The following is a 14,337-nucleotide window of genomic DNA, read 5'->3' as shown; positions in this document are numbered from 1 at the left end:
CGGCTTCAAAGATCTTATATAACAGAAGCGAATTTCCACTAATTGCTAGCAGGGTAATCCGGAAAAAGCGAATAATAGATTTGGCTTGATTTTTCTATAGGATCTATGGTCGGATTTGATCCTACTTGTAGTTAGGAGTCAGATCCCACATCTACTCTGACCGAAACCGACAAATTCAAACAAGTAATTCAACCGTATCGGCGAATTAAAAAGCCTCCCATCCACACAAGCAGGAAAATCGCTCATATGGCGCTATTCCGGGCACGGAGTGGCTGAAACCCCCCTGGAGAGTTCTGTTCAACGTCTGCCAAATTTGATATTTAGTTGCTCCGTCTGACGCTGCGTAAATATTCGGACAACAGATGAATCTGTAAAATTGGCCTCTTCTGCTCCTTAGTAACCAGAGTCCGTATGATAACTAGTTTTTCCCACAGGAACTAGCTAACACTGGAAGCAAAAATTGCGCTGCCTTTACTTGGACTAACTAACTACCAAATCCCGTATTCTGTTTTAAATGTATCAGTCGTCTTCGAACCCCGCCTCCTGCCATCCCACTCACTCTCCCCAGTCTGCCGCGGGTTCATTACGGCAGTCAGCTAAACAGCCAGAGAACGATAGGAACAATGACTATTTTTATGGGCACGCTGGTGGTACAAGATCTAGTAGAGAAAGCGGGCCAGTTTCTGGAGCGAATGAGTCTTCTTCACCGAGCCCTGCCGCACCGGCATCCACACTTCGAATCCGTCGTCGCAATCGAATGATTACTTCGTGCCTGGAGTGCCGACGGAGGAAGCTGAAATGCGACAGACTCCATCCGTGTACCAAATGTTCCAAATCCAACCGGGACTGTTTGTTCCTGGCCCCGGCCTGGGATGAAAATTCCCGGAAGAAACTCGCAGAACTCAAAGATAGGATGGGTTCACTGGAACGAGCATTGGAACAGGATGCTGCGCAAATACAGGCTTCGCTAAAAGAGGGCGGTCAACCTGATGGCAATGGCCAGGCTGGCTCAAATACATTGGCAGGCATGCTTGAGAACTCAGCTGAGGCGCAAGCTCCTGTGCCAGAAGATGAAGTGAACCTAGAGCCAACTCCGCTCGCGGTTCAGGATGCTGGGTATGAAGATGGATCAGACGATGATAACGTTGATCTTGGATTCAAGCTGGGGAAGCTAAGACTAACGGACCGTATTGGCGGCTTGTATCGTCCCAAGGTCGCAGAAGAGGTCTGTTCATAGTCTCTTGTATTTTATTTTTATTCATTCATTCATTCATTCATTTTTATTTATATATATATATCTTAAATCAATGTATCTCTGCGGTGGAATCGTTGTTTCTGTTCGGGAATCACTGAAGGAGTATTAACCCTTGGGCTGACGTCCCTGTTGTTTAGCTTGCCGTGACTCTCAACGAGTTATCAATGTCAGACAAGCCTGCAGATAGATCCAACTCCAAGCCCTCACGCATCTGGAAGCTAACGCCTAAGGACACGGAGTCCTATTTTGCCCCAGGACCCTCTTACATCGCTCCTTGTTCGGATTTCATTTTCCGGTGTGGTTCACAGAAGTACACTCTTGTCGATTTTCTTCCATCACGGCCTGCTGCCGACAGGTTACTACAACAATACTGGGAAGCAGTAGATCCCATAGCCAAAGTTTCTCATCGACCTACTGTTGAAAAGCAGTATAATGATTTCTGGTTTCAGGTTTCTCGGGGGGTTGAGCCCCCCTACTCTGTGCAGGCAGTTATATTTGCCGCAATGTTTTCTGCTGCAATAAGTATGACAGAAGACTCGATATTAAGTACGTTCGGGGTTGCACAAAATAAGCTCACAGAGAACTTCCAGTTAGCAACAGAAACGGCTTTGGGAAAAGCAAACTTTTTGAGAACTACCAAAACCCAAACTATCCAGGCTTCAGTCATGTACATGGTATGCTGTCCTTCCTCTATCATTTCCCCTCTATATTCTGCCTCACATTCTGTTTGAGTGGGTGCTGATGTTTGAGATACAGATTCCAATGTGTCGAGGAGAAGTATCCCGTGCCCATTCCGTTCTTGTTGGAACCATCATTCGTTTGGCTGAGTGTATGGGATTCCACCGTGACCCTGAAGAACTTTCGCTTGACCCCATTGAGACACACGTCCGGCGGATGATCTGGTATCAGTTGTGTTTTCTAGACATCCGGACGGTTGAAGCACAAGGCCCTCGCCTCTCGATTCGCCGCGAGGACTTCTCTACCAAGTTTCCTCTCAATGTAAACGATAATGACCTGTGTGCGGGCGCTCCTACATCTCTCAATGATAAGCCTTATTGGACGGACATGACCTTTACGCGACTTCGTTTCGAATGCCATGAATTGCAACGGCTTGTTAATATTGATAGGCTCAGAGTGGAGCAAAATCTGATCAGTTTAACGCACGTACTAGGAAAAATTGAAGCTTTCCGAAGGGCTACCCTTAAAAATTATAGCCCTCTGATTGATGTTCCAAATCCTAAACCGATACAGCGGGCTGCACAACTTTTCCTTTCCTTGTATATTAACCGTGCCTATATAGCGCTATTGCACCGGTATCATCACAACACTACTGTGAGAATTCCTGACAGGCTCATGCAAATTATCCTAACAACTGGTGTGCAAATGACGGAAGATGCAATTGCGCTCGAAACAGAACCGGAGCTCAGGCCATGGTACTGGTATTCGACAGCATTTAGCCAGTGGCACACAGCCTTCCTCCTCCTTATCGAGATTTTTAATTATCCGTTACGCAAGGAGGCTGACCGCATCTGGCGATGTCTATATTATGTTTTTGAAATTTCGCCTTCTCCCTTTGAGTTTGGTGGCAAGAGATACAGCGAGAGCAACAGGAGGGAGCTTTTGGAGGATCGGCATCAAAAAGGTCGCATGATCTTGGGCCAGCTTAAAGATAGAATGATATGCTATCGAGCGAGGAGGAAGCTGAAAATTCCCGCCAACATGCAAGGGTCTCAAATAGCGGAAGACCTTGACGCATCAACATCAGGCCGCAAGAGGAAAATACTGAACAATACGGTTGCTTTTGGTTATCCAGCCGCGCAGGAGGGGTACGCTGCTCCTGTAACTTTAGTCTTTGACGCTGCTCAAACACCACCTGGAGCCTGCCAGACATCCAGACCATCGTCTCAGTCAAAACCACCTTCGACTGTGGTTTATTCACAAACGGCTGAATCATATCAGCAGGAAAACGTACAAAATCAACACGCAGCGATATCACATTGGCGGCAGCAACCGCTGCAATCCAACCCACCGCTACTAACTCATTCACATCAAATTCCACCAATTCCCCAACAGAAACACGCCCAACCCCTCCAATTCTTCAGCTATGGTCCGTTACAGAATCTGCAGATGCCCAAATCCATGACTGATCTTGCGGACCGCGTTGCCAGGGGCCAAAGCCTTGATTCAGAAACTAATAACTCTGAGGATTCCGGATCGACAGGATTGTGGTTCTATCCTGGTGTTGGGTCTGGAACTGCTGGAGCAGCCCCTCCTCCCCCTCCTCCCAATTGTGGACTAACCTTTCCTGACGTTGAGGACTTCCCCAAGGGTGACTCTGCGGAGGATCTGCCCCTGCTGGACATTGACTGGGTAAGTTTGGTCTGCAAAAAGGCAACATCACTCGTACTTCAATTCGTCATTTTCTTTTTTAATTACCCTCCCCCAGCATTCCCGGTTTATGCTCCTATAGGATATTACCAAATTCTCCAAAAAACTCTATAAGACGTTGAAACGTTAACACTTGTGTTTCCATACAGAATGAGTGGGATAAGCTTTTCCCTCCGGACATCAATACCGGTGACCTTAACCTCCCTTACCCACCAACATACCTGCCAGGTTCCTCCGGCCTTAGCAACTTTGCTCGACCGGATGCTGGACCTGAAGATCAAAACTATGTTTCCTATTCGCACAATCCTCAGGGCTACGCTGCCATTTAGCAACGATAATCCCTGCCCTGAGCACGTCTCCGCCTGCTAGCCAACGAAACAACCACCCAGAAATCCTCCACTTTGTAAATCCTTGCAGGCCCAAGGCCCTCAACTCTCGTGTTCTTTGCTCAAAGAATGCCGCGAGACCTGGAAATACGTCATCCGTGATATCTTCAAATCTGATATCTTCAGGTGCATAGCCAGCTTTTGCCAGTAGTGTTTTATATTCGGCTGGAGTGACAAAGTTCGAAAACGGGGCGGAAAGGGCAGGTGTGAGACAACGTAGGGCCAATGAATCTATCATTCTTTTTGCCGTCATAAGGAATGAGGAAGATTGCGGTTTCGGGGGTAGGAAGAGGTCAAAAGCTAGCAAGGATGCGCGAAGAGTGGAATGCGAGTACTTGAAGAGCTCGTTTCGTGAGGGGCTAAAGTGATATAACGTGTCCAGACCAAGGACGTAGCGCTCCTCATCCGTTTCTTTCCTAAATATTTCTTTCTTCTCCATGCCCTCACGATGTTTGGTATGGCGAAAAGCATTGGAAATTGACCGCTGTATATCTTCCGGCCAATCAGATGGTTTAGCCGCATGTCCGCAGAAAAGCTCCACCGTTCCACCTGACAATCCCTTACCCCTATTTACACCGTTTTCAACAAGTTCATTCTCTTCTGTTGCAGCGTTGCATTTCCTACCTGCTTCAGCAACTCTAGACTTAGCAAATTCGTACTGCATCTTCTCGATCGTCATGCCGATGTAGTGATGGAACAGTGGTGAACTCGCTTGACAATCGGGATCCTCTAATCTGCCTTGGGTTGTGCTCGAAAGTCCTTTTGCAACATCATCATCATCACGATCACTTACACCAGCCTCTCTTTTTTTCATCAAATATAATGTCTGTTCACCACAGCCAAATCCAACATCCAAAATTACTCTTCTTCTCTTTCTTGTTGGTGCCCCATCCCCATCTTTCCCATCTTTCCGGCCCCCTTGCCGTTCCTGAGGCTTCTCGGCTATGATCAAGTAGTCAATGTCAATGTCGTCGGAAGTATTGGCTTGGACGTCCAAACCTGCGGTTCGCAGGATTTTATCCAACAACGCCTCACAGGCGCGGGGAAACTCTGTTGTGTTCTTTGTGTTATGCAAGTTGTTAGCAACTTCATATAGTAAGTGGAAGCTATGAGCGCCACGTTTTTTTTTTTTTTTTTGGTTCCTATTTGGCACGTCCTCAACCAAATTGCAAGATAAGGTATTAAACCACCAGGCATGGGGGAATTCGAAATGTATATAAATGTATATGAGATAGGATACGCAGCTGAGAGAAGACCAATCAAATGTTGAATTGGCGATGTTGTTTAACTAATTATCTCTGTACCGTAAAAGTTCGTCACCCTCTTATACCCGCTAACCCCTCCGCCCAACCTGTTTTCCTCCTCAACTCAAATTCCGTAATAAGAGACATCTCAATGGAAAAATGAAACAAGGTGAACCAACCTTCCAATATCCCATATTCATCCACATTTCCTCTGGTACAAGGCTAGGTAAATTCAGCATCCCATGGTCCAAGCTGTACAGACCGTGCTCCTTTTCCGCTATCGCATGTGCGCCTCCCCCGCCCTCGCCGCTAAGACAGAGCGAAAGCAGCTGTTTTATTATTGCCTGCAGCAGACGAGAGAGAAGGGGTGTTGTGAGGAGACCGAGGATGAAAGTGAGAGAGGGAGAGAAATGAGAGACATTTTGAAAGTCCATTCCTCTTCTCCTTTTTGGTTGTTCCAAGCTGCTAACTAGTTATACCGTTAGGTGATGGAGAAGGGAGTCGAGGTAGATGGATGTAACTACGTATATATACCCTGATGTCTATCCTTTACTCCGTACAGTTCATACAAGCCATGGATGCATTCCTAAGAACCCTTGAGGGTAGCTCTGCCGACCTGCGAAAAATGTCAGTCAATTTCGACTGTGTGGGTTACATGGCGTTTTAACCGAACTACTAATTGGCAAAGCTAGCTATACGGCTTGTCTTGTGTGGGGCACCATCCGCTTGAATATGCTTCAACAACTATCTCCATGGAGGCTGTTGTTAAGCATTGCTATCTAGAGGCTAGTGGGTATATTTCTTGCTCTGGAATTCAGTCCTTCAATCAATTCCAGGCTGTCAGATCTTCCGCTAATACTTTTGACCCCACCAGTTGAACCAAGGGTCCCTTGGAGTCAGTTAATCTATCACCCGACCCAGTCAGGTTGGCCTATTCGCCGAAGTGACATCATTCTCCCCGTGTCTCCGATAACTAGTTACTGATGATCGAATAGAATCATATATCATTAAACACCCGCTCTCCGCAGAAATGTTCATTTACTCGTAAATCTATATTGAAATCTATGTAGATATATATCCCGTCCAATTGCTTTATTTTATTCTGAATCCTTACCATTTCAGACTAAAATAGAATCAAGAGAGAAAGGGACCAATGCATCAGGCTCAAAGCGTGACAGAGATCGTCTATCTAACTTTCAAAGAAGGGGTGAAGCCTGAAGATCCGGAGAATTGTGATGGGGCGAATCTTTACTGAAGACCTTAAGGCTGCAGAGTGGCTATCAGCATTCGATCTGGGGACGGACTGTCGAGGATCAGAACGATATCGTTTGGATTGTTCATTAGTCTTCGTACATTTATTTGCGCTGGTTTCCCTCATTCCCCTGCCCGCATATTTAATTGACGCTGGCCCCGAAATTCTTCTATCCATTAAGTCGTCGCACAGGCATTCATATAGGAAGTAATATATCTGGATAAGATCTTCAAATATTCCTGGAATCAACCGATTGAATCAACCGGCTAGCCAAACACCCAAACAGAATGGCGCGACACTATCTCCTCCGTCCCCTTCAGCCAAAATAACCCCTATCATCTCCACTTCCTCCACCCCAATACCACTGCACACAACCCTCACTCCATCCCTCCCAATCTCCCAGCTCCCAACAACACCAACGGTCGAACTCGCCATCCTCCCCTTCCCCAGCGCCCTCCCTTTGGATAAAAAAGAAGCCATAAACCACTCGTTAGCAAACATGCGCTCGAATATGCTACATATGGGGCCCACAGCAACTGCAGACGGCAACAGGCAATGACAACAAGAAAAAAGAACGCGTCGCTAAACAGCAGCAAGAGGTACAGCGACAAAAAATACCTCCCTGTCGAGCGCCAGCAGCAGCCGTAAATCCTCCACAACCGCCCTATTGGTTTTCACTGGGATGGGTTGAACGGCCGGGTACGGTGGAGCATGTCGACAGTCCGTCTGGGGAGGCGGACTTGGCTGTGCTGGTGGCTGGGTGGGGGAGTGTGGAGGCGCATGAAAGCTGTGATGAGGATGGATGAATTAGAAAGAAAGCTGTTGCACCCGTTAGGGACAAAATGTTGCCTAGGATTATAAAGTGTTGGAGATGGGGTATGTCAGATTTAACTATTTGAAGCTTTGAATCCTGTAATATATGGTGATTATTAATAAGCATGAACGTAGTTTGAGATAACTAGTGACATTGCCTTTAATATCTGGTAGGTAAAAATACACCACGTTAACGAAGAAAAGAAGAGCTCGTGGGCTACAAGTTGAACAACGGATCAGAAAAGGTACGAGAGAAAAGAAGAAAAACAAAGAACAAAGCAAGTAAAGTTAATGACCAACCACAGATAACAAAGAATGTAATTAAAAACAAAGTTAACAAATTCGTAGAAATTACTTTTTCAATTAAACTCCTCCCCAAACTCAAAGCAAAGGGATCATAAGAAACATGAACCTGAGAAATAATAGAAAGAACAGAAACATGGAAAAGAAAATCTTGAGATCCTAAATACGATGTTTCTCACTCTCTGGCAAAAAGAAAAGTGGTTAGCAAAAGAACCAACATATCGAGAGCAAAGGTTTAAACTTCAGTTAAGCTGCAAAATATCATACCTAGTCTTGAATAAAGCATATACAGAGCCATCTGGTTACACTCGGGTGTTCCTGTAATGGTGACGAGACGTTCATTGCTGTTATCCTGAGGCTCATTGATCTTGATCACACTCCCGCTAAGATGGCGTATCTCATTGATCTTAGCCCCTCCCTTACCAATGATCGCACCCACCATATCATTGGGGATGAAAATCTGCTGTGTCACCGGTGCTCCTGGAACCACACCTCCAACTGGCTGAGAGCTAGGTGCACCATGGACTTGGCCCGGTTGAGGTGCGCCGTATGGCGATGGCTGGTGGGGGCCAGCTCCTGTGTAGCCGGGACGGGAGGATGCACCGTAGTGGAGTGCTTGCTGGGGCATTTGGGGTTGGCCGGGTTGGCCGTGGACGTACGGCACGCCATATCCACCGGTAGATACGGCGCGGGTTCCCTGGGGTTGATGTCTCTTGAAGGTATCTGGGTGGCCATACTGTCCACCAGCGGGTTGGGGTATGTACGGAACTACCTGCATACCTCCTGGGACGACACCGGCAGGTCCACCGCTACGAGTTGCGTAAGCGGAAGCTGCAGGCCCGCCAAACCTTTCAGTCAGTTGTTCTACCAAAGTAACAGCAACGTAATAGGTTGCGATGTGAACTGCGTCAGCAACACCTAGGATAATAAGGGTCCGTTCAGTGGAGAGGGGAAGACATGAATCGGAAGCATTAAGACGGGCACCAGAAGCCTCTTGGATCTCGCGAATGCGAACTCCAGACTTGCCGATGATGGATCCAATGAGGAGGTGGGGGATGAGGAGACGGAGGGGGTAGGTTTTTGATTGAGCTGTGGATGGTGCCTCTAGGGGTTCATTGTTCAGTGTACGGATGATCAAACCAAAAGCCTTTTTGGGTGAAATGCATCGTCAGTGACATGTGAGAGTAAGAAAGAAAAAGGAATCATCAAAACCACGTGATCATTACAACATACCTTGGCAACTGCATCTTGCATGCCACTGACAGTCAAAATTCTTTCGACGGCACCACGGGAATAGTCACTAACGGTGCACTTGGCACCAGATAGGCGACGAATCTGAGAAACATTTTCACCTCCTTTACCAATACAAGTTGCTGCTTCAGCACTAGAGATTACAGCACGAATATGGATCCATCCACTCTCATCTTGCGTAGTATGCTGGGACGGGGGTTGCGAAGAAGCTCTATCATTCTGAGAAGCTGTGGATTGAATCGGCTGAGTCTCCAGTATTTGAGCAGCAGTGCCCTTGCCGTTGGCGTTAGGGGCATCAGGAACAACTAAATCACCTTGTTCATCCTTCACACCATTTTCTCCGGCGGTGGCAGCGCCAGCGGGCTGCGGTGCAGCCTCAGCCTTGGTTGCTTCTGTTGCAGTGCTTTCAACTTCTTGTGGCAGCTTAGATTCTTCGTCATCCCCTTTTACTACTTTGTCCAGAGCTGGGCGTTTGGCATCTGGTTGATCGGTAGGTCCCGATGGTGAAGAGGGGTCCTCGAGGGGGCGTTTTGTCGACGCGACGGCGGAGGTTGGAGAGGCAGACATTTTTCTTTCGACTGGAGAAAACACACGGTTCTCGGTTGGGATATCTGGTTCTGAACCTGGACGTTTCTTTTCTTTTCTGTTGCTTTACTTACGTGAAAAATGAGGGTCGAAATAGGATCTGAATATCTTTTTTATAAATTGTTTTTTTTTTCAATCGGCTATGTACACCAGGGATTTCCCAAGGAAAACTTGCTGGTGCAGGTGGTCGACTGGAGAGGAGAGTTGGTGCTTGGAGATATGTAGGCTGAGGAGTTGGAGTCAAAGGAGGAAGTGTGGTAGTGGTAGCAGTAGTAGCAGTGGGTGCTGGAAACGATGCGGAGTAATCAGAGTGGAGTTCGACGTGTGGAAAGGGAGGCAGGTGTTGGTTTAGAGGTGAGAATGTTGAATTTTCAGCAGGATGGAGCAGCAGGCTCCTGGAGAAACTTGGGAGATGTTGGGACAGTAACTTTATCGACAACACAGGAGACGGAGGGGTTGTGATGTGGTGAATAGTGGTGGTGAAAAATGACGGAGGACCTCTAGCCAAAGAAGGATTTTGGAAGCTTTGATTGATAAAGTTATAGGATCAAAAAGAAGGATAAACGCAGATTCGCTGGACTAGTCCCTCTTTTGCTTCTTCTCCTTTTCTTGAAAAGATCTGTTTCCTCGTTTACTTTTCCCCGACCTGATCCTGCGAGAAACCTATAGACTTTATTAGCACTTGAGACTGGGGGGAAGAAGATATACTGAAGTGGGAGGGGGTATTCTTGGAATGACCGACAATAAAGAAGCGTGTGTTTTGCAGTAAAACAAGGGAATGGAGTGAGATGAGATAAGGAGAGACGAGAAAAGAAGAGACACAGAGAGAGAGGGATGGGGAATAGAAGAACGGGGGGAATAAAGCGATGATTGCGATGACCGACTTAGTGCAAGACGTGATGCTGTCTGCAGTGGTGTTGATGGAGGAAGATGAAATGAGGTTACGAATCTGCTGAACTTCGCAGAGAAAAAGGCGTTGAAATGGGGAGGAGGTTGAGATGAGGTTGGAAGGTGCAAGAGCCGCAAACGGCTAAACTGTGGGGGGGGAGGCCGGATACGGACTAGCGTGCTGAGCTAAGCCGATTGACGTTGATCACGTGCAATTCTAGTTAACTGTGTGGGACGTCTGAAGTGGTTGTAGCCTATCTCAGGGATGCTATATACTACTGTGCGGTGCGCTGGTCCATAATAGGAAGCCTAGGCTCCAACACCTCTCCTCAGACTAGCTACTGTACAGACTAGCTACTGTCCTGCTCAAATCAATCATATCCATCTTCTCTGTCAATCTATCTTGTCTTCCACTTGCTGTATCCATCAAATTCTTTTCTTATTTCACCCATAATCTGGCTGGCTTTTCAAAAGTTCTTCAATATTTGAAGAAATTGTTGCAAAGGATATTTGAGTTGACTAACTTGCAAGTAGATTTCTGTATTTCTATCTTTGCTCTTATTTCTATTTTTAGTTATATTTTTATTTCAATTTTTCAATATCTCTATATATTTCTTATTATATTTCTATCATTCAGTACTTGTGAAATATAAGTTCTTGAATCAGCAGTATTTGATAATATACTCTGTATTCTCATAGTAATGATATTGATATTCATCAAATTATTCAATGATAATATTCATAGCAAATGAGTTAAGATGAGTTATAGTGATAGTGAGATGAGTAGTTAACTGATTCATCAATTCATTAAGATTCAGATTCTGAATAAAGCTTTATTTAATAATATAGAAATTATTTAGCTTTATTTTAACAAAATTTCTATTATTAGTTTCTTAGTTCTAGTATGAATAAGTTATAATAAATACTCTTAGTTCAATTTTCATCTAAAGATATAAGTTTTATCTTTATATTTTGAAAAGTTATAAGATAAATATGAAAATTATTATTTTTAAACTGTAAATCTTTTAAATTCTTAATGATTTAAAAACATTTATGAGAATACTTAAAATAAATAAACTGAGTATCAAAAGGAAGCGTGAAAAGCTCTATAACTAGAATTGTAAAAGAATAAATGTATAGACATAATAAGTGCTATAGAGGAAATAAAATAATGATAAATAAAAATATATATATAGAATTGAATAGTAGCTAATTATTGAATCTCTTGAAGAAATTTCAGAGATTCAGAGTATTTATATATATGACTAAATAACAATAGATTTTATCTCTAATTTTTTATAAAATAAAGAATTAGTAATATAGAGATTTTTGTAGAGGATTAAGCTCTAAGAACTAAGTACTAGTCCTCCTATATAACAAGAATGAATTGTTTGAAAAAGGGAAGAAAAGAATGAGATGAGAATATGAGTTTAAGCAAGCTCACATAGCATGATCATGTGCACATGTGCAAATGATGACTAGGCTAAGTCAGTCAGTCAGAGTGAATCTAAAGATTCAGCTTCTTATAATACCTCTCTTCTCCCTCTTTGTTACAGGTCTTTACAACTATTTAAAGTTCTTTTTACATTTAATTTTGCCTGCTGAGAGGTCTTCCAAGTATCTAAAGTCTTTATTTCTTGTAAAAGACTTGTGTCATTTCATAGAGACTCAGCTCAATCTACTTATTTAATAAGATATTGCTTTTTCCTCTGATAGATTCATTCACTCTAAATTTTCTCAATCTCAAACTCAGGTTCTTTCACAGTCTCTATAGTGAGTGACTGTCAGTCAGTTTGTCTCTGACTAGACAGGGAATCCATCACTGCAGCATATAGAAGCTTTACATTAAAGACATTGTGAATGCTGAGTAAGACATTCAGTCAGTAAGCATGAGATTCTATCTTTTCTAACACAGTATATTGATTGTATTTCATATTCAGCATCTTGTACAGATGATTAGTTTTCATGTTCTCTAAGCTCAATCAGATCTTATCTCCAGGTTGAAAGTTTGAAGCTGAGTCTCTTTGTCTATTTGTATAGTTCTCTTGAGATTGCTGAGCATCTGTCATTTTTACTTGAGCTCACTTTAACACTTCATGAGTCTTCCTCATATAATCATTCATAAACTCAATGAGATTATATAATATTTCAACAGATGGTGCATCAGCTATATCAATGAAGAAGATGTGAAAAAGATATGTTAAAAAGAATAAGCTCATGTCTATTAAGACAGCATCTCTATTATTAATGATCAGCTCTGCTAAAGAAAGTCATTCACATCAGTCATTCTGTTGAAAGCTAATATACTTGTGTAGATAGATTTTCAAAGTCTGATTCATTCACTCTGTAGCTTCATCAGTCTCTGAGTGATAGACTATGAAGAGTTGTCTTTTAATGTCTAATTTCTCACACACTCAAGTTCAAAACATGCTTGTGAAAGCTGACTCTCAATTTAACACTACTGTCTTAGAAATGTCATGTCAAGAAATGATATTGTAAAGAAACACTCTAGTCACTATCTTCACATCAGTTTTCTTAACTGCTTTTAATATAACTCTCTTGATCAGTCTGTCTGTTATAATCATGATGTTCATGTATTCTTTAGAGCTCAGTAAGTTCATAATAAAGTTCATAGAAAGCTCCTGCCACATGTGTTCAGAAATGAGAAAAGACTTAAGCAGTCTCTGATGTTGATCTCTTCATGTGATGTTTGATCTGCAAAGATGACAGTTTCTGATTATTCTTCTCACATCAGTGATATAGTCTGATCAGTAGAACTCATGTATTAGAACTTCTGCCATTTGCTCTCACCTGAGATGGCTGATAAGAGGTGAGTCATGAGTCTTGTGCACTAATCTGATTTGATGAGATTCAAAGTCTGACACTCACTTACAATCTTGAAAGAGAAGCTCCTCATTCTCATTTAAAGAGCACTCAGAAATGAAGATCTTAATATCAAATTTAGAAGAAAATCTAAATCTTTTCTCATGAAGAGTTTGCTTTAGACACTGCAGAATCTTGTCATTTTTGTGAGTCTCATTTCACTGAGCTTGAAGAGACATCTCAGATTTCACACTGACAGTGATCACTATTGATTTCATTTCAGATGCTAGTACATTAAACTTAAGTAGTTAAGCTTGTCTCTGCTTGATTTTCTCATCATCAGCACTCTGTGACATGTTCTGCTCTCTTTGTGATAGAGCATCTGATTCAGTATTCAACTTCTCTGACCAGTAATTAATTCTGAAGTTGAATTGATAGAGAATATTCATTCAATGTAGCTGTCTTTCATTTAGTCTGTGTGTAGTCATGAAGTATTCTAGATTTTTATGATCTGTGAGAATTTTGAATTTCTTTACACTTCATAGCTCAGTATCTCATTTCTTTAAACACTTAATTATTGCTAATAACTTCTTATCATGAATCTCATAGTTGCATTCTGCAGGTGAATGCTTGTGAGAGAAGAAGACACATGAGTGTAAAATACTCTGCTCATCATATTGTAGCAGCACTTCTTCTGAGACATAATCTGAGAAGTTCATTTTCAATATAGTCTCACAGTTAGAGTCAAATTGAAGCAGAATTGAAGCAGAGATAAACATTGATTTTAGACACTTAAAAGCTTCCTCAGCCTTGCTCATTCACAAAAAAGAAACATTCTTGCATGTAAGAATTGTCAGTAAGATTACAATCTTTGAGAAATCTCTGATAAATCATTTATAGAAATTGACAAAGTCTAAAAATTCTTATACATCTTTAAGAGTAGTAGGTATTGCTTATTTTAAAATAGCTTTAATCTTCTCTGAATTCATTTATATACCCTTATCTGCTTCAATAATAAATTTAATATATTTTGTACTGTTCATCTCAAACTCACTTTTTCTGATATCTGCCTGCAGGCCTGCTTCTCATAGACATATAAGTATATTTTGTACATGCTCATAATGCTTCTGTAAGCTTCTTGAGAAAAAT

The 14,337-nt window shown here is 42.8% G+C and overlaps 4 protein-coding genes across 4 annotated transcripts; 2 read left to right on the top strand and 2 right to left on the bottom strand.

Annotated features, from left to right (window-relative positions):
- Positions 1-514: 514 nt before the first annotated feature.
- On the top strand, positions 515-3,773 carry PAAG_11207 (hypothetical protein; the record flags this gene model as incomplete). Its single annotated transcript, XM_015846899.1, has 4 exons — positions 515-1,225; positions 1,393-1,929; positions 2,012-3,625; positions 3,726-3,773. The coding sequence occupies 4 exons, from the start codon at positions 515-517 to the stop codon at positions 3,771-3,773; spliced, it is 2,910 nt and encodes a 969-aa protein (XP_015703506.1).
- Positions 3,774-3,883: 110 nt separating this feature from the next.
- On the bottom strand, positions 3,884-5,707 carry PAAG_01098 (hypothetical protein; the record flags this gene model as incomplete). The annotated part of the gene is made up of 2 exons (XM_015844243.1): positions 3,884-5,089; positions 5,453-5,707. 2 exons carry the CDS (start codon positions 5,705-5,707, stop codon positions 3,884-3,886), a joined length of 1,461 nt encoding a protein of 486 aa, XP_015701024.1.
- Positions 5,708-5,847: 140 nt separating this feature from the next.
- PAAG_11206 (hypothetical protein) lies at positions 5,848-7,084 on the top strand (the record flags this gene model as incomplete). The annotated part of the gene is made up of 2 exons (XM_015846898.1): positions 5,848-5,919; positions 6,812-7,084. 2 exons carry the CDS (start codon positions 5,848-5,850, stop codon positions 7,082-7,084), a joined length of 345 nt encoding a protein of 114 aa, XP_015703505.1.
- Positions 7,085-7,800: 716 nt separating this feature from the next.
- On the bottom strand, positions 7,801-9,459 carry PAAG_01097 (Poly(rC)-binding protein; the record flags this gene model as incomplete). The annotated part of the gene is made up of 3 exons (XM_002797192.2): positions 7,801-7,823; positions 7,909-8,788; positions 8,875-9,459. The coding sequence occupies 3 exons, from the start codon at positions 9,457-9,459 to the stop codon at positions 7,801-7,803; spliced, it is 1,488 nt and encodes a 495-aa protein (XP_002797238.1).
- Positions 9,460-14,337: the final 4,878 nt, after the last annotated feature.

This window comes from Paracoccidioides lutzii (assembly GCF_000150705.2).
Source record: "Paracoccidioides lutzii Pb01 unplaced genomic scaffold supercont2.2, whole genome shotgun sequence".
Classification (NCBI taxonomy): domain Eukaryota; kingdom Fungi; phylum Ascomycota; class Eurotiomycetes; order Onygenales; family Ajellomycetaceae; genus Paracoccidioides; species Paracoccidioides lutzii.
The sequence above is the reverse complement of the archived record's forward strand: the minus strand, read 5'-3'. Positions and strand labels throughout refer to the sequence as shown.